We start from the raw sequence: 27,131 nt of genomic DNA on the forward strand, positions 1-27,131 counted from the left end.
CCTCCTTGCCCCGCAGGCTGTTTCAACAATGGCAGCCTTCATATCAGAGCAGACAGTGGCTGTGAACACGCCGGTCGCCCGGCTCAGGTTACCCAGCAACCTAGCAGTGGAGTAAACACAAACAGTAAGCGGAGCGACTACTCCTCGCTGGTTTCAGACTAGCAATTACGCTTTTTACTGCCTGTCAGCCACTGAAAGGGAAGATGAGCAGATTGCTGAACACAATCGCAAGTGTGACAGTCGGTAGCTATCTGCACGAGCTGGAATCGGCTGGCTTCGAGAGAGCGTGCTCAGAGTACGACTGCTTGGAAGACTGGGTTGTGTGAACAAAGCTGAAACTCAGCAATTTCCTGTTTCTGCTGCAGTGCCTGTGAGAGTTAACCTTCGTCAGGGGCCTGGCAGCTCTGTGAAAGGGGAGGGCTGCTGAACAGACTTCATGTTTCCAAAATTTCATCTTCTGTAGCCTACTAAGACACTTAGTATTTTGTAGTGGAATGGCTCCAAGAAAAGAACACAACAAGACTTTGAGATAGGCCTACACATTTATTTTTATTAAACAACAAGAGCCAAAACACAATTAATTGAATCAGTTTAACTACAATTGTGGAAGCAATGATAAATGATATATCTTTTTACAAACACCTAACATACTTCAAGCACAACTTGTACAAAACTAAGTACATAGAAAACCTGAAACAAATATCAGCCAATCCATAATTGACTTAACAAAGTCGCTTACAAAAATGTAATAAAGATTTCAATAGCTTTTAAGTGAATCCGCTGATTCAACAAAAAACATCAGTTTATGACACTTCAGATATAACAAAATTTAAATATACACACACACACACATATATATATATATATATATATATATATATATATATATATATATATATATATATATATATATATATATATATATATATATATATATATATAAATGTGTGTTTGGGGGGAAACTACAGAATCAAGACAAGTGAGACTCAGACATAACTTTGTTCATTTTCAACCAATTATTCTCGAACTTAAATATGGTGGACCATGTGCGCCATCGGAAGTGCAAGGAGCATAAGTGTACCACTGTAAGTGCTGTGTGTGTGTGAAAGAGGGAGTCTCCATGCACCGCTGACTAATGAGCCCCGCCATTGTGTCTGTGCCAGCCTCAGAGACGGCACTGCCCTTGGCCCACACAGGCCAGGCGGACCGCAGGGAGGGTGAAGTGGACCTTGTGTGCCATCCTCGACAAACCCAAATATCGGTTTACCCCTCTGTGTTTACCAAAGGTTTTAAAAAAGTAGGGGAAGTTAACAGCACTGGTTTCTCAGATCCCTCTGAAGTGTTCGAGGGGCTTTTTTCATCCTTCCTCCAAAGAAGTACAAAGACAGTCTCAGAGGAGTGAGCGACTGCTCCTCAAAAGAATTTAAAAAAGAAACCAGTGACTGCACACAAAACTGGTATTGGTTTAAATATGTACACAGCCTACCATGTCAAGCGTTCCCTTTTATTTCAGAAACATCTAATCAAACTCTCCCCCTCTGTCACAATAAACATACAGAATAAAAAAACATAGAGAAACATAGAGAAATTCCTTATCCCCAAAGTTGTCAGCTCTTGGCTTATCTGTTCTCCCCTGTACGGGCAAGGAGCGATCAATAATGCAGTACGTTGCTATAAAACATTCCCACTCCTACAAAAATATTTGGTAGCAAAATAGACTCTAGAATACAAAAAGTGAAAAAATCTCAGAAAATAAGCATGCATTACTGTTTCTGTATATGTATGTACAGAACACGTCTAGTTTGAATCAAGACGAGATTAAAACCCACAATGGTCCTGAGAGGAAACTGTGTTTTGACAACATAACTCTGAACAAGGGCTAAACTTGGTTCATGGAATACTCACTGCACATAAACGGCAGGTGAGAGTACATCACTTTGCATGGAGAGGCACAAGACTGCCTTTCTCTGGTGCACGCAATTTCCTTGTTACTAGAACAGACAATGAGCAAACTGTGGCAAACTGTGTGATCTGGAGTTTCTCTGTAAGCCTAATGAGGAAACTTTGCAAATGTAACCAGGAAGTATTAGTGCTAAATAGGAGACTGAGGCAAGGCAAGCACTTCCGTCTATCACTTATCGATGAAGTAAGCACCATCTTCTCATCCCCCTCATAAAACACAGAGTATACTCCCCTCCCCACATGTGTACTGGCATAAGGGAGAGGTGTGTGTATATGTACAGTACAAGACATACTCAGAGCATAATGGTGCTCACATGCAGTTTTGATGCTATAAATATATAGACGGAATATATAAATATATACACTATATCATCTATCCTAGGCAGATCCTTTGCCAATCCACCTCCTCTGAAGCTGGTCATAGGACTGAAGAGAGACAATACTTAGTGGCTCGACTGCTAATGGCAACTGTTCTCAGTCTGAGAGCAAATGTCGGAACTTTTTTCACAAAAAAAAAAAAACATCTCCCTTGAAACAATGCAAGCAAGACAAAGGCAGTCAAAATCGTCTCAACCACTACAGAATGGCCAACATCTGAACAACAAATGCAAGCAAACACCAGATGGACAGTGGGTGGTCAGATTAGAGAGAGCAGACGCTGTCCTGTTTGATATGAGTGGACACAAGCTTGGCACAACTCCCCCCCCCAAAAAAAACTGACAAAAAGTGACAGTTATGAGTCAGACCCAGACAGACAGCACCACACCTGTTCCGCACTTCAGAGAGGTTTCACTTCTGATTAGGTGTCTCAACGCAGGCACCCCTTCCAACAGTCATAAAGGGAGACTTAGGCTGCATGCAGAGAAGAGGCTTAATGCTTCACCTAGTGTGTGGCTAGACTGTAGCTACCTAAACATGGGGAAGAACAGCATGCCTTACAGGTTAAAGAAACAAAGACGTGACCACACATACACACACACACACACACACACACACACACACACACACACACACACACACACACACACACACACACAGAATACACAATTGTTAAGAAAAATTAGAAAATTGATGCATCTATTTTTCTATACTGCTCAGGAGAGTAGAGAGTAAAAGTCTTTACAAGACATTCAAGACTTTACAAGAAATTAATTCACAACACTGGGCAATTGAAATCACAATAAAAAATACAAAAAATAAATGTATGAAACTTGGTACTGTACAAAAAACTGTTTCAACACTTAAAATTCAATGCTCTTAAAATTCTCACTAACTAGCACCACTACTCCAAATTATGTATGCACAGCTAAAAAAATCATCTTTCTTTTTTTAAAACCTTATTGCTTGTATATAAACAAATCATGTAGTTCGCATGTGTATGAGCATTTTGGCACCACCTGCCAAAACAATTAATGTATTTAAAAATCAAATGATATGGACAATGTCAGGAAAAAAACACAAACAAACAAAAAAAGCATTATTTGTGATGTGCTTTCCCTGTTGCACATCACACACATCAGAATCAAAGTGCTCCTGAGAGTTGCCCAGGGAGGAGTGGGTGGAGGAGTGAGTGGAGGAGTGAGTGGAGGAGTGGGTGGAGGAGTGGGTGGGAGGTTGCTCTCTCCAACAGCCTCTTCCAGTCGCTTTCTTGGTTTGACAGTTTAGTTTTGGTCTGTACGTTTCCTGTCACTCTAAAGTGTGTGCGTCAGATAGTGAGTGTGTTATTTATGTGAGTGCTTGTAAACGGACTGTATTTATATGTGAGTGTTTGGTGTTTGGTGTGGTGTGCGTGCGTGTGAGTGTCTGTGGTGTGTGTGTGTGTGTGTGTATGTGTGTGTGTGTGTCTGTGCGTGTGCGAGATTATGATGTGCGCCTGTGCTTGTTGTGTGTATATGTGTGTATGTGTGTGTGTGTGTATGTGTGTGTGAGTGTCGTCTTATGAGACACTGGAGCAGCGTATGCTCGGGGAGCCCATCTGAGTGAGCACTTTGTCCAGCCACTGCAGTGGCCCGTTGAGGTGCAGCTCGATCCAACAGGGGGTGCTGGTCACCGTCTGACGCCTGCAACACAAAACAGGAGAGCGCCCAGTTCATATCACAGGTCAGAGAACACTATCAGCTTAATACTGCACATACCACAGGAAGAGCCCAGCTCATATTACAAGCCTGAGGACACCAGAAGCATGCTGATGTTAAATAGTTTAGAATCATTAGAGCACATGAAGAAACATCCGTCAAAAGACGCACACGACTGCCACTCACAGTCTTGGCACAGATGGTCTGTTCAGCTATTCTGTTTGACGTGTTTTAAAGTAAAATAGCGAATGTGAATGTAGCCTACTGCCTGGAAAGACATTTTATTTGGGAGGAATTGGAATGGTTCAGTTCTGCGTGGTACGCTCTCAGAAAGCCAGTCCTTAGAATGTCTCAATACACTATGACTATATGATTGCGTGAAAATAGATTAACACAACTCAATTTATTTACAGAAGGAAGAAACATTTACATTTACATTTATTTATTTGGCAGACACGTTTATCCGAAGCAACTTACAGCAATAGAATAACATTTAAGCATTTAACATTTAAGCTACAGAGCTACAGCTACAGCAATAGAATAAGTTGTAAGCTATTAACATTTAAGCTACAATTAGAGCAATAGAACAACATTTAAGCTATTAACATTTAAGCTACAATTAGAGCAATAGAACAACTTTAAGCTACAATGCAGAGGAGACTATACATAGGAATTACCACTGCATCTGTCAATACTGGTACTGGAGGATAGGGGTGCTTAAGTACTAGTCAAAGTGTTAGAATTAAGCAATAAATCCGAGAGGCCGTAGGTTACACTGTTAGCTAAGGGGCGTTATTAGGCACGATGCGCTAGCGGAACCCCCCTTAGCTGTTGCAGAATCAGTGTAACCTATGGACTCGAGTGGCTTATTGCTTTTCTAAAACTGTTACTATAAATACCTAGCAAAGTTTCATAAAGTAAAGGCACAGCAACTAGAAATGAAACCGATTTATTCATAGGTAATCACTCTTCCGCCAAGAAATATATTTCCTCTATCTGAAGCCAAGCAACGTCGAGACGCAGCTACTTTAACTTTTGTATCAGCGCAGTAATATAGAACGAAATGTCGTCAAGGTGTATGTTTATGCTGCATTTTACAACGGCATCGAACGTGATTCAGCCAATCACAATCAAGGACCGGAACTATCAGTTTTAGAAGAGGAAGTAGCGGAGGGAAGTGGAGGAAGTAGAGGAGGGAAGAAAGGGAAGTGGAGAGGAAGTAGGTAGAGGAGAGAAGAGCATGGTAACAGGAAGTGTGTATCAGGGGTGTGATGTGAAACATGTGAACATGTGAAACAAGAGTGATGGTTAATCAAAGCTGATCGAGGCTAAACTAAAGCTCAAGCCTGAACCAGGCTCAAGAGCACGCAAGGAAGTGGAAAAAGTACCATTTACAGAGAATGTCCTGGTTCACTTGACTTCATCCCCACTGCTGAGACCAACCCCTGGCCTTGTACCAGTCAAGGGCACACAAAGCCAATGCACTGCTGCCAAAAATGTGCAAAAATGCTTAAGAGTCCGTATGAGTGCTCTGCAGAGAATTCCAGGCATTCTGTGTGTGTGTGTGTGTGTGTGTGTGTGTCACCTAACCCTCCCTCTGCTCCACTGAGGAGACTTCTCAGTCTGGGGGCACTGGGCTGCAGGGGACACAGAACTGCCTGGACCTGACCCCTATCCCTTTCTCTCTCTCTCTCTCTCTCTCTCTCTCTTCTCTCTCTCTCTCTCTCACTCACACACACACACACACACATGCAACCACGCACACACACACGTCCCTCACAGGGACCGAGGCTGGTGCCAAACAGAGGCTCCTGCATTCCTTCCTCCTTACGCAACACTCCACAGCCGCCCCCACTCTCCAGCCGAGTCACGTCTCAGGGAGCACTTTCCTCTCCTATTCTCTTCTCTCTCTCCACTCCTCTTCTCTCCCTTTTTCCTCTCTTTCATCTCACCCCTCCTTTCTCTTCTGTCTCCACTCCTCTCTCTCTCTCTTTCTCCTCTCCTCTGTCTTTCCTCTCATCACTCTCCTCTCCTCTCATCTCTCTCCTCTGTCCCTCCTCTCATCTCCTTCTCTCGTCCAGAGCCACACGTCGGGCCAGTGCTCCTTACAGACCCTTGAACGTTACACTCAAAAGGCCCTCTCCCTAGAGCAGCGGGCCACAATTGTCCTGGAGTGACCGGTCTTAACGGCCTCTCCTCTGCGCCGTTGCGAAACCCACTTGAACAGCGCTTCGCGGAGGCGGCCTCCCCCTCATCCAGCGGCCAACAGGCCGGCAGTAAATCCAGCTCCCCAAGCCCGTCCCTCCCCGCTGATTACATCTCCATGCACGGACACATAGACAGCTACAGTCACACAGGAGGAGGACGGGGGAGGGAGAGAGAGAGAGAGAGAGAGAGAGAGAGAGAAAGAGAGAGAGAGAGTAGGAGAGGGAGAGAGAGACAGAAAAGAATGAGAGAGGGATAGAATGTAAAAAATGGAGAGTGGAAGAGAGACAGAGTATGACAGAGGGACAGAGAAGGAGAGAAGGACAGAGAGAGAAGGAAAGAAAGAGAAGACAGAGATGGAGAGAGAGAAGGTGAGAGAGGACAGAGATGGAGAGAAGGACAGAGAGAAGGAGAGAAGGACAGAGAGTATGAGAGAGAGGACAGAGATGGAGGGAGGGACAGAGAGAATGAGAGAGAGGACAGAGAAGGAGGGAGGGACAGAGAGAGAGGAGGAAAGAAAGAGAAGACAGAGATGGAGAGAGAGAAGGTGAGAGAGGACAGAGATGGAAAGAGGGACAGAGAGAAGGAAAGAGAGGACAGAGATGGAGGGAGGGACAGAGAGAAGGAGAGAGAGGACAGAGAGAATGAGAGAGAGGACAGAGAGAATGAGAGAGAGGACAGAGATGGAGGGAGAGGACAGAGAGAATGAGAGAGAGGACAGAGATGGAGGGAGAGGACAGAGAGATGTAGAGAGGGACAGAGAGAAGGAGAGAGAGGACAGAGAGAATGAGAGAGAGGACAGAGATGGAGGGAGAGGACAGAGAGAAGGAGAGAGAGGACAGAGATGGAGGGAGAGGACAGAGAGAATGAGAGAGAGGACAGAGATGGAGGGAGAGGACAGAGAGATGTAGAGAGAGGACAGAGAAGGAGGGAGGGACAGAGAGAATGAGAGAGAGGACAGAGATGGAGGGAGAAGACAGAGAGAAGGAGAGAGAGGACAGAGAGAAGGAGAGAGAGGACAGAGATGGAGGGAGAAGACAGAGAGAAGGAGAGAGAGGACAGAGATGGAGAGAGAGGACAGAGAGATGTAGAGAGAGGACAGAGAGAAGGAAAAGACAAAGTATTTGGGAATAAGTGAGTGAGACCCTAAATGAGCAGATGGGCGGTCTGACTGACAAAGTGGACGGTGACCACAAAAAGGCACAAAATACGACCAGCAGGGAAATGAGTCTCTCCCCACAAGAGTCAAAAGTCATCATGCGTCCAACCGCAGTAGGCCCAGCATGTGGAAGATTGATTCCACTCAGTGAGGCTTGCTGCTGGGCAGATGGCAAATGAAGCATGACCTGGCTGGAGCTGTTAGAGTCGTATAAGTTTGGGTCCGTTCCTCCCTTCAGCTGAAGGTGTAGAGAGAGCAGAATATCTATGCAGTCGTGACAGGATGGAGGCCTCCCCAAACCACAATATCTCATAAAGATCTGATAGGGGAACCAGCAGTAGGGAAGGTGAGGTGGGGTGGGGTGTGCTATATACCACAGACGGAAGAGAAAAACAGAATAAGAATATGTGAGAGAGAGGGGGAGAGAGAGAGAGAGAGAGAGAGAGAGAGAGAGAGAGAGAGAGAGAGAGAGAGAGAAGAAACAGACACTGGGAAAGTAGATAGGGAGAGCAGGAAGGAGGGAGAGGAGAAGATGGAAAGCAACTGAGGAAATGAGAGCAGAGCGATTCGAAGAGTGGTAGTGAAAATGAGAAAAGACAGAGAGAGACAGATAAAGAGAGAGAGAGAGAGTGAGGGAGAGAAAGTGAGTGAGGGAGGGGAAAAAAAGGAATAGTGCAAGTGGGCGTCTGCTGAAACCAGAGCTGGCACTTAAGTGTCTCCACATGTGGTGGGGCCGTCTGAGACCCGACTCGGGGCCACTTTCCCCAACCCAGCTCCACTACCCCCCCACCGCCCCCCCCCACCCCAGCTCTACCCCAGGCCCCCCCCCCCCACCCCAGCTCTACCCCAGGCCCCCCCCATTCCACTCCACTCCAGCTCCAGCCCAGCTCCAGCCCAGCTCCAGCTCCCTGGTTGAAAGCCACAACTGGCTCTGATTAGGGGCTGGCCAGTTCCTGCCTGAGCAAACAATGAGATTACTCACAGCCCTGAGCGGGAAAGGGGAGGGCTGCTGGCTTGGGGTGTGTGTGTGTGTGTGTGTGGGGGGGGGGGGGGGGGGGGTGGCGGAAAGTCTGACGACCCTGAGAGCGGGCAGGGCATGTGTGCGACCCGCTCAGTGGTGTGACACACTTACGGACTCCCAACAGGGAGAAGCGGGAACTTTGGGTAGACATAAGCGGTCCTGGATACAAGAAGCAGGTGTGAATCTGTGTGTGCGTGTGTGTGTGTGTCCTCACCTGTACTCTGCACCCCAGCCCTTGACGAAGCTCATGCGGATGGTGCACATCCGGGTCAGCTGGTAGACGGCCTCGAAGCCCTGGTTCACCGACTGGGCCAGGAGGGCCGCAAACTCCTGGTTGTTGAAGATCTTCAGGTTGCAACCTACAAGCACCCACACACACAGACACACACACACACACACACAAAGTGTCAGTTTAATCTTGAATGTGAGATGACTCTGAATAAGTGTTTCCCAAAAGTGCACTTTGTTAACATTGTTTATTGAGTATCTGTATAGTCGGTGGTTGGCATGAGACAAGTGGCGCCTGTCTGAGTCTTATCAGCTGAAGGTCTGGGCTTGCTGGACCAAGCCTTCTTCCTGGTAATCTAACAAGCTCGGATATCCATCAGCCGCAACAGTGAACCACAAACCCAACACAAACAAACAACTGCAGGCACTACATAATAAACCACAACAACAAACAAATCTCCTGTGCACACAGAAGGCTAAATTTAGAGAGTATTTCTGTATCAACTAAACGCTTGGTATGAATTCTCCCCGACCTGGGGTCTCTAAGTCAGACCGAGAGCCAGCTCACCTGGGGGGATCTTGCAGACGGTGGCGGGATGCCAGCCGTAGCGCTGGTTGCAGTTTGGGCTCTGGACAAAGATGGCGCTGTCGCTGAGGCACTCGGCAAACACCTCCCCACCGATGTAGTACAAACGTACACCCCGACCTACAGAAGACACAAACACAAAAAAGAGAGAGGTCCAGGCAGTGAACGATTATGTTTTTTTTTTGTTTGTTTGTTTACAACGGTATACTCGGGAGACGCTACTCTTACCACAACTGGAATACTGGACTTACAAAGTTACAACAGATTTGTTGGTCAAGAAGTGTCTGCTGTAATATAATGTAATTTGTACCAACAAGCAGACAATAAAAAGAAAAAGTGTGTGCATATGGTGTGAGTGGGAGAGGAGAGAGAGAGAGAGAGAGAGAGCACACTACATATACAACTGTGATAGAAAGAGGAGTGACCACTGAGCAACGCGCCCACACGCACACACACACACACGCACACACACGCACACACACACACACACACACACACACACACACACACACACACACACACACACAGTGTATTGATGAAGTGTAAATGTTTGTAATGTTTGTAATGTTTGTATATGTTTGTTTGTTTACTTTTTTGTAATTATTATTATTCCTGTGAACGCTTTTGGCAATGCATCATATGTTTTGTCGTACCAATAAAGCATATTTGAATTGAATTGAATTGAGAGAGAGAGAGAGAGAGAGAGAGAGAGAGAGAGAGAAGGAGGGAAAAGGGCAAAGCAGGAGTGGGCATGTGTGGGCTGTGTCAATTCTATGGATATATGTCTGTGTGTAATGGATTGAATGTGTCTACTCTATGTTTCCTATGTGTTTTATACTATATACTGTAATTTATACTGTTTTATACTATATACTATAATTTTCATGCAGGCATAACAATAAAGTATATTCTATTCTATTCTATTCTAACGAGCAAGCAGACAACACAATTTCATGTGTGGGCAGAGAGAAAGAGAGAGAGTGATCTGTAGGAAGGGGCAGTGCTGCCTCGTACCGATGTGGCGTCGCGTGAGCTCCACGGCGGCGTTGCGGTTGACGTTGGACAGCAGGCCCAGGCAGAAGCGCTCCGAGTTGGACGGGTCTGTGAAGCCGTCAACGGTCAGCGAGGGCTGTGAGGCGTGGAAGGTCTCGCCCACACGCTGGTTCAGCTCGTAGTAGGAGATGGAGCACCAGAAGGCCGGCTCGCAGTATGTCACTGGCTGCAGGTCTACACACACACACACACACACACACAGTCAGGTTAGGATTCGTGGAAGGTCTCGCCCACTGGTACCACAGTACACACAGACACAGACACACACACACACACACCAAACACACAGGGTCAGAGGCGCGAAAGGTCTCGCAGTACATCACCGGCTGCAGGTCTACACACACACACAAACACACACACACACACACACACATACACAGTCAGGTTAGGTCTCGTGGAAGGTCTCGCCCACGTGTTGTTTCAGCTTTAGGCAGACTCACAGAACCACAGGTACCACAGTACACACAGACACACAGACACACAGACACACACACACACACACACACACACACACACACACACACACACACCAACCACACAGGGTCAGGGTCAGAGGCGTGGAAGGTCTCATAGTACGTCACTGGCTGCAGGTCTGAGACGCCCAACCCAGGGGAGACACAGGCAGCGATCAAGACAAAAACAGCAGAGAGGGAAAAATAACAGTGAAAGTGAGAGAGAGAGAGAGAGAGAGAGAGAGAGAGAGAGAGAGAGAGAGAGAGAGAGAGAGAGAGAGAGAGAGAGAGAGAAGAGGGAGGATAAGAGAAGGGAAATGACACAATGATGTCAATGTTTAACGTCGATTCCCAGAAACAGAAACCAGGCACCACTGGAAACGCTGCCATCTCTTGGACCCCAACAGCACCAAGCAGCGGCAGCGAGCAGTGAGGGCAAATTACAGGCTTCCAGCCCAGCTTCCATAAACAGCAGTGCAGTTCCTGTAATTGCCTTTAAAAATGGCCTGACTGATTCAGCACTCAATGGCCATCTTTGAAGCCTCTCCTCCTCCTTGGGAAGTCGCCTGTTTGTTGTTTCAGCAGCGGCTTAGAGGCCCTCTAGACACCCCAGTGATTTTTCGGAGGCCGACGCTAATCAACAGGATATTATTATTAGTGTAAGTGGAGGAGGCCTTTATCTCGGTGCCACAATGAGATCAGATGTGTGTGTGTGTGTGTGTGTTTGTATGTGTGTGGGTGTGTGTGTATGTGTGTGTGTGGGTGGATGGACAAAAGACAAAAGGTTCATTGACTGAATGCTTCCTCTGTGCTATCCACACGGCTTCCAAAAGAGGAGGAACATAGACCTCATCCGCTTGCCAAAATACATTCTCTTACACATGTGTGAAAGCACAGACACACACACACACACACACACACACACACACACACACACACACACACACACACACACTCAAACAGACGCATATGGACAGACGTTCCTGCCTTCGAGAGGCTCAATACGAAAGCTAACAATACACTACTCAATCCAACCATTTCTCACATGTCCATTTGAAGAACACACATACACACACACACACACACACACACACACAGAGACTCAGCAGCAGCTCACCTAAGTTACTGTGCGTTGGAGACACTGGACTTGGTGAAAGGTTCGGTGAGCCTGCAACAAAACAAAACACAATTCAACGTTACTCAAGTTTGGCTTTTCATTATTCTCAATAGTTACTTTGTGTTCTACTGCGTCCTATGTTCCTATGTTGTTTGTTTGTTTGTTGTTTGTTTGTCTGTGTTCTACTGCGTCCTAGGACATGTTCCTATGCTGTTTGTTTGTTTGTTTGTTGTTTGTTTGTCTATGTTCTACTGCGTCCTAGGACATGTTCCTATGCTGTTAGCAACTTAGTTGGTTGGCAATAGGAAATTGCATTGCAACAAACAAAGTTGCTAACTTAGTTAGCAACTATGGTTTTGGGAAACGCACCCCAGAGTACCTTAGAGCATAAAGCATCCAGGTAGGAGTCCTGGAGCCACAGGTGTGCTTATGTAACAATAGCCAGTTGGTACTAGCTGTGTATGTACATAAACCTCCCTCCAAACCCCTTAAGAGACATGCTAGTAAGCAATGCCATGGGTTTTAGCTCACTGTAGCACACTCGCGTCCTAATCTGAGGTGCTGCAAGTTGCGGGTTCGAATCCGGGCAAAAGCAGTGCGTAGCCGTAGTGGTCAACCCAACGCAGGTTACACTTACCTGTGTCCATACTGTGGCTCATCGGATGGTCACTGGTCTCCCCGTCCTCACTGATGTAGCCAGGCGGAGGGGTCTCTAAAGCACGGGGGAGGGGCCGTTAAACTCATGCACAAATCTCACTCACAGCGCCCAGTCTGGGGCATTCAGAGTCTCTAAATCTGCAGAGCATAAAGCCACTCAAGCCTGAGAAACATATGCATATTGCATATAGTTGCATATAGCAAACACACATTTATAGCACTATGCTAACAGCAGATGTTTCACAGTGCAATGTTGCGGTGTGTAACATATGGTCTTCCATTTCATCATACACATGCCAGGATGCAGTGGGTGGGGAGATGCGGGTGTGAAGAGTACGGTGTCCTCCTGAGAGCTGCTGTGTGGGGGGGGGGCTGGGGCTGGGGCTGGACATAGACTATGTGTGTGTGTGTGTGTGTTTGTGGCCGGACTGAGACAGTGTGTGTGTGTGTGTGGCCGGACTGAGACTGTGTGTGTGTGTGTGTGTGTGTGTGTGGCTGGACTGAGACAGTGTGTGCATTTCACACAGCCTGGACCTCTTGGCTCTGACAGACAGTGGTGGCGGCTCAGAACAGCAGGAGCATGGAGGCTGGAGGACTGAGGTAAGACCTATCTGTCTGTCTGTCTGTCAAGCTCTGAGCCGGAGGTAAGAGCTGTCTGTCTGTCTGTCTAGGTCTGAATGTCTCAGAGGGCACTGACTCCTTTACTGGTTCTGTTTCTCTCTCTCTCTCTCTCTCTCTCTCTCTCTCTCTCTCTCTCTCTCTCTGTCCGTGGGCTCTGACCTGCGATGTAGTTGCTCTGCGGCTCGATGCCGGCGGGGAAGTTGGTGTTCTCTGGGATGGAGTGGATGTAGTCATCCAGCGGGGGAAACTCGGCCGGGATTTCCGTGTGCCGGGGCACCAGCACCGGGGGCAGTACTGTAGGGAGACAGACACACACACACACACACACACACACACACACACACACACACACACACACACACACACACACAGACACACATAAACAACATGACATCAATAACACAACACACACTTTTATGTCAGCCACAACTGGCACTGGCCTGTACAAAAATTACCCACAAACCCCAGCGCTTGCTCACTTGCCTCACTGGCCATGGGCAGCCCCCTGTGAATGGGCACAGTACTCAACAAATGAAAACAACACATGTAGGCTAAACAGAGATAATCCTCTTTGCATGATACCCTCGGGTGCAGAGCAATAAATCAGAGCAGAAGCGAGTTGGGGCAACAACCCACACAACCACAGAGCAACCAAAACACAACCCACTTCTCCTACATGCCAGGGCATTAAACGAATGCACTTTAGTATCCTGTCCCCTGGTACAGCGCTGGCAGGTGAGCTGTGCGTGTTTGTGTGTGTGTGTGTGTGTGTGCGCGCTCACTCACTCACCCGGTGTCTCCACGCGCTGGTAGTGGTAGGGGTTGACGCACACCTCGTCCTTCTTCATGTGGAAGGCGAACTCGCACAGGTCGATGGCGCGCAGCTCGTGGTGCGACTGCAGGTCGGGCCAGCGCCACAGTCGGCAGTAGATGACGTGGGGAAGACCCTTCCTGTGGGACACCTGCAGACGGCCATCCAGAGACCTGCAGGGGGGAGGGTAGAGAGACACCACACAGGGGACCGTTAGAAACGGACAGGGAGCAACAGACCAGTTAACGGACAACAGACCAGTTAAGGAATTATTAGTGAAATAGTGAGAAGAATAAGAGACAGAGAGAGACAGAAAGATGGAAATAATGGAAAGAGCGAGAGAGAGACAGACAGACAGACAGAAAGACATGGAAACAATGGAAAGAGAGAGAGAGAGAGAGAGAGACACACAGGGGGGCGACACACGACCAGACAAAAAGAAAAAAGAAATATGAGACACAAGATGAAGAAAATGAACATACAGAGACTATGACAGAGTGCCACTGACAGGCTGCTATTTCAGGTGATGCTTCTGTACACAGAGAGAGTCTCCAAATGAGTAACTGGCTGGTCATCTACTGTTTCCGGTGATGTTCCTGCATAGCATAGTGACGGGCTACTGAGAGTTTACTGTGTCAGGTTCTGCTACTGATGGTCCTGCAGAGAGTCTCTTCAGGAGTGACGGGCGACTGAGAGTCTACTGTTTCAGGTCCCGCTCCCTCCTGCTCTTTCTACATTCCCCCTTTTTCCACTTCCTCTGAGACGCGGCCCGTCCAAAGATGGAAGAACATTTCCAGATCCAGGCGGCCACAGACAGCTTTACGACCGGTTCAAAATAACCGTGTTTGTCACATTCTCCGCACAGCCAAACACAGAAAGGCGGCTCATAAACCCAGAAAAGGAGCCTGGTGTAAACAAACGCAAGTGGTGTGTGTGCTATTTGTTTCCAACAAAATGCCGCTTTCCTAACTCATTGAGAGAAGCTGAGTGCAGCGGCAGGAGCAACTGCTACAAATGTTTATGACAACCGCAAGGAGGAAGTCACGCTGCCACACACAGTCAACACACCCTAGCTCTGCTGGACGCAGGCCACAACCTCACTACACCCAGCCCAACACACACACACACACACGCACACACGAACACGCACACACGCATGCACACACACACACGCACCCACACACGCACCCACACACGCATGCACACACGCACACACACACACACACACACATACACACATACACACTTGGCTTCAAGCAAATCATCGTCTATGGGATAGCCTAACAATCAGCTCCGTCCACACTGGTCGTGAGAGATTTATAAAGCCTGTCAATCAGTAAGCAGTAAAGTGCCCAGCAGAACCAAAACAACAGCCAGCCAGTCCAGCAGCCAGCGCCTGGTGTATGTGTGTGTGTGTGTGAGTGTGTGCGTGCGGGGGTGACGTGTGTGAGCTCCGAACCCATTGCTCTGGTGTGTGTGTGTGTGTGTGTGTGAACACAGAGGCTAGAGCTTTGCCTCTGCTTCTGGCAGTCCACAAGGTCTGCAGTGGGCTTCTCATTCCATACAACAGCACCACTCACTTCCCAAGCAGTGCAGAGGCAAGGACGGGGAGAGAAAAAATATAATTAACAGTGATGTAAAAAACAGAAGTTCTGAGTGTGTGTGCGTGTGTGTGAGAGAGAGAGTGTGTGTGTGTGTGTGTGTGAGAGAGAGAGAGAGATAAGAGTGTGTGTGTGTGTGTGTGTGTGTGTGTGTGTGTGTGTGTGTGTGTGTGTGTGAGAGAGAGAGAGAGAGAGAATGTGTGCGTGTGTGTGTGTGTGTATGACACTGAATGAGCCAAAGCATAACAGAGAGAATGAGAGAGAGAAAGAATGACAGGGGGAGACAGGGCCAGCTGTGTGTGTGTGTGTGTGTGTGAGAGAGAGAGAGAGAGAGAGAGAGAGAGAAAAGGAATGACAGGGTAGACAGGGCCAGCTGAGGAATAGTAAATCTCCAAAATATAAAGCACCATTAGAAACCAATTATGTAACACCAGGGGTTCAGCCTCTCCCAACCAGCCTCATATGTAATAATCCACAGCCCATAGCAAAAGGCTCTTCGCACAGGCCTATTCTGCTTGCTGACAATGTGCATTCACACACCTACAAATGCAACCACAAACACACACGCACGCACAAAAAACACACACACGCACAAACACACACCCACAAACACACACATACACACAAGCACAGGAGGAGGAGGAAGTGCTGGAGGTGTGGCTACCCGTAAAAAGCATGCCATTTCCTCCAGCTTCACACATCAGCGCTTCACCATCAACAAATTAAGGTTAATGGCGTCTGTGAGTGAGCCCCTGATCTCCTTCTCTAGCAGGGCCCGCCAAGGGCAGCGGGCAGGGCTAGCCCCACCGCACCACGTCGCACACGGCGTCCGGAGACCAGGGGAAACATGTTCTGCTTCCACGGGGCTTTTAGAGTGTACGTCTGCATGAGAGATGCAAATGAACTGTGCTTTCATGTAGGTCACGTGTGCAGCAGCTCTACTGAAAACCAAAAACACACCATCTGCACTTCAGTTCATCTTTTCCCCTCAGAAGTAAGCTAGCGCAATCAAGCTGATTACAAACATAGATCTCTTCTGCGGTGAGGTCACTGCTCCAGACCAGGTCAGCGCAGTGCCCCAGTAGTGGAAGGGTGTGAGAATGCGCTATTCGTTACTGGGCGGAGTTCAAAGCCGAATGTTTTATTTAGAGCCGACCTGGACAGGAGTCTGACCTCTCCTGGACTGTGTGGCCGGCGGTGGTCACTCCCCTCGCCTCTCGTTCACTCCCCGGTCAGCTCTCAGGGCCACAGCAGCGCTGCGGAGCTGGGGTGAGGTGAAACGAAGGCGGCGGCTAGCCGATGCTGCCGGCGGGAGCAGACGTGGTTAAATATGCATCGGGCGCGTCTGGGACACGGGAGCACCTGAAATATGCATCAGTGGCTGGCAGAGAGCACGGCCCGGTCACTCTACGCCAGCACGTGACCGTGTGTGTGTGTGTGTGTGTGTGAGTGTATATGTGTGTGTGTGTGTGTGTGTGTGTGTGTATGCTTGTATGCTTGTGTGTGTGTGTGTGTGTGCGTGTGTGTGTGTGTGTGTGTGTGTGTGTAGGTGTGTGTGTGTGTGTGTGTGTGTGTGTGTGTGTGTGTATGTGTGTGTGTGTGTGTGTGTGTGTGTGTGTATGTGTTCGTTTGTGTGTGTGTGTGTTCGTTTGTGTGTGTGTCTGTGCATGCATGAAGCCAGACATGAAAAAGGATACAGACGCTGAAGTGAGGGTCTCCTGAAAATGACTTTGGCTAATCTAGGCCACGAGACGCCGCTTAAGTGCTGAAATGTTGGCATGTGTGCCCATGCCTCCCGGCTGTAAAGCTGACATATATGCACATATAAGGCATGGGATATGCACACGTGAATGAACAGTCAAACACATGCACCCACATTTTAGAACCATACAAAAAGCTAAATATTCACTAGAATAAATTGAACCAGTGACTTCATATAACAATGAATTTCTCCTCATCCCACCCAGTACTGACTCAGAGAATGACTTTTGTGCAGACTTTTAGTGTGGATGATGACAGATATAGCTAAAGACAACCTCCTCTCCTTCTGCTACCCTTAAAGCAGTACAGGGGGTGAGGAAGTTCACTTTACTGATTGAGCTGACAGTGGAATAACTTGGGGGACAGCAAACAAGCTCCAGAGCAGGCCTCAGCCTCACACACACTTCCCTGCTCTCTGGAGCTGGCAGACGCTACGACGGAGACGATGCGGAGAGGGATTGTGGAGAATCGGTATTGATTTGTTGGGCTGATAGTAAAAGAAAGGAGAAAACTGGGTGAATGATCCATCCATTGGCTCCACTGGCAAACAGGGGGCTGACCGCCAGACTGCACGACCCCCTCCCCCCCTCACTACTCCACCCCCACGTCCAGAGCCTGCGGGGGCGTGCGGAGGGACGGGGAGGGGAGTGTGTGTGTGTGTGTGTCTGTGCATGCTCTTTAATGCCCAACCCCCACTCACACTGCAGCCTGTTGGGCGGGTTTAGGGGGAGCAAGAGGAGATTTGGGGGAGAGGGCTTCAGTTTGGGGGCTGTTTTGTCTGTCCATATGTGTGTGTGTGTGTGTGTGTGTGTGTGTGTGTGTGTCTAGCCAGGCTGGACTGCTCTAATCTCAGGAGAAACACAAATACGTGGAGGCCGCATACTGTGCTCGTCTGAGCAGTGGCCCTCTAGCATCACACACTCACACACTGACAGTGGCACACGCTTTCTCTAACATACACTAACACAAACACACTTCCATGCACATGTAACTCCTCTCAACTTTTGGGCTGGGAAGTGTTCTTCTTCCTCTCAAACTACCACATCAAAATTAGTGATGATCTATGGTCTGAGACAACTTCAGCATCTTCACAAAGTTAAATATGACAAAAAAGTAATCCTGGTACTGGTCTGTTATGAAGGAACTTTCGAACAAAACCCCTGTTGTGGATTCATTTTCAGCCAGTTTTAACGCCATGGAGCACTGCAGAGGTCAGTTTGCTTTCAGCAGAGTAACCAGTCCAGGCCTTGAGTCTATTTGTGCAAGAGTGCAGTGTGAAAGGGACTAATTATAGCTGGAGAAAGAGCTCGCTGGACTACTGAATGACACCCCTGATGTGAATGCGGTAGAGTAGCATGGGGAGGGTGTTAGGCTGTGTGTGTGTGGGGGGGGGGGGTAGGACAAAGGAAGTAGCAATGACAGACTGTCTGTGTGGAGCTCAACTAACCCCCCTCCCAGATCACCCCCTTCAACACACACTCCCAGACGACACCCTCTTCATGCATGGCCACAAGCCACAACCCCCCCATACACACACCTCCCTGCTGAGTGCAGGGCGTGATGGAATGACTTGTTTTTGTGACGTCATCCCATAGTGTGTGTGTGTGTGTGTGTGTGTGTGTATGTGTTTCCCAAGTAAAAAAAACCCTCCAATTTCAGCCAATTAGACGCTAAGCTCTCCTCTCCTCGCCAGAGTTGGCGCAATCACTCAGCAACTTCTCGCTTGCTCTCTCGCCACTTGAGAAAGAGAGAGAGAGAAACAGGCAGACAGACAAATTTGTCTCTCCAAGAACGATTTACGCATCTCCAAGGATGATCTATGCGATGAATGAAGCCCTCCTAAAATAGCAGCGCTTCCTTGTCTGTCTGCACTGTGCTGAGCTGAGCACCAAGGCCCCCCCCCCCTCCCTCTGCTAAAGCCATCAGGCCGTCGACGAGTAAACATCAGGGACTCTGCTTATGATCCACAGGTGAGCTAACTGGCCGAGGGCGAGTCAGCGGAGCCGAGAGGGCCCACTAAATACTGCAGAGTGGGCGGGAGAGTCCAGTCCACCAGTCCTGTGCCTACAGGCTACGCGCACAATTGGGCCCCGAGTCCAAACCTTTAGCTGAGACAAAGGCTGAAAGAAGAGCCCTATTACCGAGCGCTGGCGTAACTACCAGCCTGGGCAGCTTGGCCAGAACGCAAGGAGCAGGCAGCCGCTCTGCACAAACAGCCACAGCAGCCAAACCTGACGTCCCATGGACCAAACAGAGCATCCTGGCAGACATCACATCACTATTAAATGTCATCTGTTCCTCGAGAGAAAAATAAGATCCAAGGCTCGCCGCTTAGCTTAAACAGCTCACTTAGCACTGTTACCATAGTAACATTAGGAGCACAACACTACAGAAGCTAAAGAGATTGACACTTTTCATGCTATCTCTCTCTTTATGTTACCATGGTCCTAACAGGTCAGTGCTTTTGGGAAACACCGCCAGGGCATTTCCCAAATCCATAGTTGCTAACCTAGCAATGGGAAATTGCATTGCAACCAACAAAGTTGCTAACTTAGTTAGCAACTATGGTTTTGGGAAACACCATCCAGGACAGTGTGCTGCTTTGAGATGGACGTACAGCCTTTGGTGATGAGGCTGTGGGAGCGCTGCTGAGCCATGTCCAGATGTTTACTCAACCTCTACGCCCATGCTCTGGCACGAGTCTGTCTGTGAACCCAAACGCCTCTCTCTTTCCTAAACAACAGGGCGTGAGTCACGCCTCTTCACTCCATCGCTGCTACAGTAAGGACGTCAGAGGGACTCGCGCTGACGTAGCGCGGGGGTTGACGGAGCGACGTGGCACAAAGCCACCTTGTTGTCTGTCAGCACAGAGTGCCCATTATCGCCAGCTGAGGAGAGGATCTCTGGTCTAGCGCGCCGGCGGTGCGGCTCCTTGACCTCTCAACCCCTCCGCAGGAGTCGCAAACCAAATATCAGCCCTCGCCAAAAACCCATCTCGCTCTGCCCTGGGGGCCCCGGGACACACACATTCCAGTAAGTGGAGAAACCACGCCTAGCACCCTGTGTACACACACACACACACACACACAGAGCCGTGAGGGAAAGCAAGCGAGAGTGCAGGGGGCCTGGGGGCACGCTCTTACCACAGGCATGCCATGCTAGGCAGTCGAGCCTCTCCTCCTCTCCTGACTGAGCCGCCGGCATGGCATACATAAATGTCAACAGATACGCTCACACACGAGCAAACATTAACACACGCACACAAATACACATGGGAGCACAGAAAACACACACACACACACACACACACACACATTACTACCACTGCACACTGACTTGTAGACACATCACACAATCACAAACAATCACAAACTTAGCAGTCAGTATAACTGACCGTTAATAGTCAGTTTAAGCACACTGCAAAGAAATAAAACATGCTCACAAAGAGTTCACTCACAACAATCCGAGCCACCAGCGTCTATATGAGGGCAACGTGCGGCTAATCTGGGGGACTTTACGAGACTTCCCACACTAACACCACTGTGTCACTGTGCCCTCGTATGCCCTGCAGTCCGTATGCCACCCACTGAACCCCAGCTACCTTAGAGAAAGCCGCGCGGCTTAGACACGGCGGGCCAACAGCAGCACGAGTGTGTGACATCAATGAAACCCGGGCGGGGACACTGGACACCCCATATCACAGAAAAAGCCCCGCTCTGAAAAAAGCAGATCCAGTTTCCGGATGTCTGTCGGGCTCCCGGCTCAGCCGGCCCTCCCTCTCAGGCCCAGATGAGACAGGACGAGACGTGCCGGGCAGACTCGACTCGCCGCGTCTCGGAGATACCTGAGTGACAGAGTAGCCAGACGCTTGGCACCTCATCCGATCCGAGGGTGCGGCGGGAGGACCGTGGGTGGCTGGTGGCGGGTACTTCTGCTGGCACGCACGCCTCTGAGGGACTCTCCTCTCATGCTTACACTTGGCCCCGTGCCCTGGGTGTCGCTGCGGAGTGAGAGGTGTGTGTGTGTGTGTGTGTGTGTGTGTGTGTGTGCAGGCAGGGCTGGGCCGACGGCAGACTTCCTCTGACAGGCTGTTTTTCTCCTCCAGAGGACAGGATGTCTGGGCCGCCCGTCGATGTCATTATGGGTGGCGGAAGAAGCAGTGGGGTGTGTGTGTGTGTGTGTGTGTGTGTGTGTGTGTGTGTGTGTGTGTGATGCAGGAGGGATGCACGGAGGAGAGATCCCTTTACAAACATTAGGGGAGAACAATCGATTGAGCCTTTCCCCTTAGGGCGGCTTACCTCTAACCTCCTTCTGCTTACTATACCATGTTAATGCAAAGAATCCATGAGATGTTGACAGCTAGTGTAGATCATCAAATTACACCCTTCTGTCTTCTGTTCTCTCTCTTCTGCATCTACAATCCTTGGAGCTTGTCAGATGATCAGGCTAAACAACATATGGCTACTAGACCTATTAATCATACCAGGGACTGAGTTTTATGCAGGATACAGATAGCATGTAGTAGTATTTATGTAGTAATACTTCCCTTAAAGTTCAATGCTTGTTGAATGATGTAATATCTCAATGCATTCCACAAATGGTTGAGCACACATTTTATAAAACATCTGTGAACATTAGACATTTAATGTTCATTTATTAGACAGAGGTAGAAAATTTGTGTACATCAGACATTTATTGGGTACATGTTAAATCTTGCTGCTAGATTGATTTATTTGTTATACCTTTAAAGGTCTTTAATTAAAGATGTGTCAATAGCAGATAGAGACACAAAGAGAATGTCCCCAGTCCCCACAGAAATGTCTGTTTTGTGTAGAGTGTCCAACGGATGTCAGAGAAACTAATTGTCTATATGTCTCCTGTTGAAATCCTACAAACCTGGCTGACAACTGTTCCAAATAAAAAAACAACTTCTTTGCTCTGAATCCAGGAATTTTCAGATCATCTTGACTTCTGCCAGGTCTGCACCCAACACCTCACACTTTCCCCTCTCTCTCTCTTTCTCTCTCTCTCTCTCACACACACACACTTTCTCTCTTTTTCTTTCTTTCTTTCTCCCTCTCTGTCACTCTCTCACTTTCTCTCTATCCCTCCCTCCTTCTCTCCCTCTCTCTCTGGCTCAACAGCTAGGCTAGGCCAGCCCCAGCCCCAGCCCCAGCTCCAAGTCCTGAGAAGTTTCCAGCCTGCAAGTGAGAACAGGCCTGGGTCCCGGCTCTGGCTGCCGTCCAGATGCAGGGGGAACATCACAGTGAGGTCAGCTCAAGTGCAAACCCTACCCTCCAGCAGGTACAAGAGGTTGCGCTACGTTTGCTGGCTTCGTCAAGACAGAAGGACAGGAGGATGGGAAGATGGTAGGAAGGGAAGAATGGAATGAGAGACAGAAACGAAAGATTGACATGAAAGAATGAAAGAAAGTTCAAGGAAGAAAGAAAGAAAGAAAGAAAGAAAAAAAGGGAGGAAGAAAGACTACAAAGGTGTTCTTCAAAGTGTATCAACTTTTTATGCTGGCTGCTTAGATTACCCCTTCTTCAAGTTTACTGCCACCTACACCAAGACATAGTCAAGTTTGCAGGTCATGACCAAGGTTGTGTATTTTGTTTGTTTTTTGGAGGGGGGGGGGGTATCTTTACAATTAATGATTATCAATCATTTCAAATACCCAAAATCAAAGACATCCACCAAAAACACTATGGCAAAAGAAGCCTGTTTAACTCAACCTTCCTGGAAAAAAAAAAGAAACAGTAAAGCTATGGGAATGGAGAGGCATATCCGTTCTCATCTGACACAGTCATCTGTGCACCTGTTTCAAGTTTAAGCCAACAACACATTGTGACCAGAACCCAATTCAAAACAAAGGACGACGACTCTGCAGCTGCTTAGGAAAGCTGGATGAATTCTAGGTCAAGTTCAGGTGAGCATTCAGTCTAAGCTGATCATAAGCCCATGTGGTCAGGATGCGTCATGTGTCCAAGATGGTGACACCACAGCGGAAATGAGATGCAGTAGCCTAAAGCCAGACCAATAGGGCCACCTGTGACAGCCCTTTAGAACACTGGGTAAAGTTAGGACACTTAAAGTATGATATTAGGAATCCTGCTGTTGCAAATAAAAGGCTTAGTTGATACACAGGCTGATCTGCATGGGTTATTAGGATGTCATAACAAACCTATAAAACACAGCACTCGTAAAATACACGTCATTGAATCTCTAAAATGTGCAAGGGGTAGACCTACCAAGACTGAATGCTGAATTAGTGGAATAGGTTGCTATAGGTTGGCAAGAGTGTGCAAGAGATTGTGTTATGTAACATTTCACTACTATTGGTGCAATAACTTTGTCAGTGCATTTGAAATTCAATGAAACAATTCTCAAAGTTGAGAAAAATCAATATTGCATGTACTAAAACCGGAAGAGTAACTTATTGGTCGGATGGAATGTTAGGGGGCCTGGTTGGTAGGATGGAAGGGGCCTATAGACCACTTAGACAGGTTCCACTATGAACTTAGCCAGACATGCTAACACTGGTTGGGCCTTTCAACCAATTGTATTTTTCACAATTTGATATTAACACCTGCACCACTGTTGACGAGCGCCACTTGCAGCACAGAAGACAGCTGAAAGTAAATCACGGAGCTACGTGGCATGGACTAGCTGCATGCAATAGACAGCACGCTACACCATACAGTCACAATGCTGTGCACGCTGAGTTTACTGCAACAGGATAAACCCTGTTGAGTGATCAGGGCATATTAATATGAACTGGTTTAGCTGGCATGCAAAGGTCAACGCCACATGCAACATTACTGAGGTACTAGCAGTGTTGATAGCTACCTCGGTATGGTGATGCACTTGGTGTTGATGTTCTGTGTTGTGATGGCAGTCTCCAGTTCGTCCAGCTGTCCCGTCTTCTTCAGTTTCTTCACAAGACTCTTCACAGCCTTTTCGCACCACTTCTCCTCCTGCCCATTCTGCTCTCCCTTTTTCCAACCCAAAAGTCTTTTCACAATCGGAGGTGTAAAAGGTAAAATTGACATTTTGACTGGAGTGGTCCTTCGGAGTTAAACCCTCCAATAATTATATGTAACATAAACTAAATGTCCACGCTATTCCAAATCCAAATCCAGGAAATAGTCCGAAAAAGAGATAAAAGGCTGAAAACGACTTAGCATAACAGGTGTATGCGTATGCAAATACGGAATGAAAATGTTTTATCGTTTAAAATTGTAGCGCACGGCTGGGCAACTCAAGCGAGATCACGGTCTAGTTCTCCTCACTACAACTCTGTCCAATCCAGCGCGCAGACATTCAGCGAGCCAAAAATTTGTATCAATCCGCAAAGAAATATAGTTCCTCTTCCTGTTCTTTATCATATCATGCGTCTAGTATGGGCGTAAACACTTATTATTAGGACATTATACGTTCACACATTTGATCTAATGTAATATTTTTTGCATGAATTATTGTGATAGGCCTACAAAAAGACAGGAGTTTTCTTTTGAATCCTCCGCCAATGCGACGAGGCACCGCATAGACATTTGTAGGAGTCGGCCTCAAATGCAAATACAGCTCTCCACAGTCTCTCCGCATACCAAGCAAAGGCTCTGTGGCCAAAACGACCTACTGTCAGCTATAAACAATGATTGTTGTATCAGCTGAGATAGTAATATGAAACTTTTGATAATGCTCAGAAAGATGTGACTTCATATTGGAAGGAAATTTTGAGCCTATACTTTTTCTGTTGGTAGCCTAGTTTGGCACTGATCAAAACAAAAGGTCCGAGTTGGACAAAATATTCTATATTAGTTTTCACCATTGCGCAAAGCAAAAGGTGTAATCTTGGTGAAACCTATAGGGGAAGAAAGAACCACAGACTCAGTTTGTAATGTTAGGGAGAGAGTCTAAACTCTTTTCCATAGTCATTCAGTGGATTAGACAATTTTGGGGGAGGGGGCAATAAAAACCAAGGGGCCCCTTGTATGTTTTCTCTGCCAGTGAACAAAGTAATAAAATAACCTAACTACACCTAGACAAGACATCATTACAAATGATGAAGATGATTTAATAAAGTAACCAATCATACTAATGCCCTAATGCTGTCATGTGTCCTCTCCTTGTCCAGATCTATTAGTTTTTCATATTTATGTGATAGTGTGTGTGTGTGTGTGTGTGTGTGTGTCAGGATGGAGACTCGACTCGCATCCAAGAATGCAGGGTGTCCATCTGATACTCTTCAGTCCCCAATTGGTAGATGGTGCTTTATTTAGTGTGTGTGTGTGTGTGGGGGGGGGGGGGGGGGGGGGCAGCAAACATGCAACCTGTCCTAGCTTGCCTGAATGTTTCACACAAACACAACAAACTATGCTGGGGAGATTCAGCCTTGTTCAGCCCAGAAGATCTACTTGCAGTGCAGAAAATCCCCATTCATTTTCCTATGGGGCTTTTGGAGGGGTGGGTATTCCAACATAGATGATTTCTTGGTTATGTATTCACGAGAGCCTGATATCTTTTCCACAACACTGACGTTACGTTACCGATAAAACAGTGTGCTCCTGGCACAAGTAATGTATAAACTTTACAGCTCTGCATGGAGTGCTCTACCTCTTCTCCCATCTATTTTTGAAAGATACAGATGTCATTGTCATGGCACCTTGCAACAGTTGTCTCATGCACAACAACAAAATGTTTATTTCAATTGTAAATATAAGTCGAATTTTGTTGTATGTATTTAATAGAAATTAATATTCCATATGATATTGTCATGTGTTTTCATCATACAACCCCCCGCTCCCCCCCATGGTCATTTCCCATTCATCCAGCCGTCACGCCTTTTGTCCACAACCCCCCCCCCCCCCCCCCCCCCCCACACACACACACACACACACACAACTTTGCACCTATTTGTACACTAGGCACTGGGTGGATGTACTGGATGGATGGATGGATGAATGGTGGGATGGATAGAGGGGAGGAAGGATAGGGAGCAAACCCAGTGCTCTCTGCACAGCCCAGTAGTGGTCTGGCACCTGTTAACTCCCTGTGGGACTGGACAGCCAGCACAGGACAGCTGGTTTTGAGTGCGGCCGGAGGTGGGGGCTGGGAGGGCATATGGACTACAGCAGACAGGACTGAGAGGAGAGAGAGGGGGATTGTGTGTGTGTATGTGTGTGTGTGGGGGGGGGGGGGGGGGGGGGGGGGGGTGGTTGTGTGAAGAACCTCCCTGGACAAAAGGCGTGACGGCTGGATGAATAGGAAATGACCATGCACAATCCGATGGATGATGGTGGCATTGTGAGCTCTGGGACACTGGGGACCCGTGGAGGCAGAGGCTGCAGGCGGAGGGGGCAAGTGAGCTCAGCTGTTCTCCCAGAGGAGCACCGGGGTCGGGTACCACACAAATAAGGGCCTTGTGTGGGCCACTGCGATAAGCTAAGAACATGATACAGTTGCTAACCTGATAAAGTCCTGCAAGATATGTGGCACAGCTGTGATCGAGCTCCTACTGTAGGATCAACTATTTTAGCTGCTTCCAGGGGCATGCGCTATTTCAATCCAATCAGCCTATTTGATTACAGCATCATTTAGGCCTTGTTGTTCTCTTTTATTTCGTTTAATTAACTGACTTTTATTTGTGTGATCTGTGTGAAGTCTTAACATGGGCCCCTGCAGGTTGGGCATGAGACTACTATTGGATTTTCAATTGTTCAGGACTACACAGAGATTTTTGCTCCCCTGATGGTCAAGTGTTCTGTATTACCTTTGACAAACACCCCAAAGAACACAGAATGTTGTTGAACTTCTTGTGCA

At 47.8% G+C, this 27,131-nt stretch overlaps 1 protein-coding gene across 1 annotated transcript; it reads right to left on the minus strand.

The window, feature by feature from the left end:
* Positions 1–927: 927 nt before the first annotated feature.
* Positions 928–24,613, minus strand: smad3a (SMAD family member 3a). The gene is made up of 9 exons (XM_042061819.1): positions 24,159–24,613; positions 13,927–14,120; positions 13,296–13,430; positions 12,496–12,570; positions 11,859–11,909; positions 10,251–10,463; positions 9,219–9,356; positions 8,637–8,781; positions 928–4,022 (listed from the first exon to the last, which is right to left on the minus strand). Exons 1-9 carry the CDS (start codon positions 24,359–24,361, stop codon positions 3,899–3,901), a joined length of 1,278 nt encoding a protein of 425 aa, XP_041917753.1. The 5' UTR covers positions 24,362–24,613; the 3' UTR covers positions 928–3,898.
* Between the last annotated feature and the right edge of the window lie 2,518 nt (positions 24,614–27,131).

This window comes from Alosa sapidissima, chromosome 14 (assembly GCF_018492685.1).
Source record: "Alosa sapidissima isolate fAloSap1 chromosome 14, fAloSap1.pri, whole genome shotgun sequence".
NCBI classification, from domain to species: domain Eukaryota; kingdom Metazoa; phylum Chordata; class Actinopteri; order Clupeiformes; family Clupeidae; genus Alosa; species Alosa sapidissima.

Excerpts from the sequence above, each read along its gene's own strand:
- smad3a (XM_042061819.1), bottom strand. The coding sequence starts at position 24,361 with ATGTCAATTTTACCTTTTACACCTCCGATTGTGAAAAGACTTTTGGGT. Across the intron at positions 10,464-11,858 it reads TCCAACGCACAGTAACTTAG|ACCTGCAGCCAGTGACATAC; the intron begins GTGAGCTGCTGC and ends GTGTGTGTGTAG. Across the intron at positions 9,357-10,250 it reads GCTCACGCGACGCCACATCG|GTCGGGGTGTACGTTTGTAC; the intron begins GTACGAGGCAGC and ends TGTCTTCTGTAG.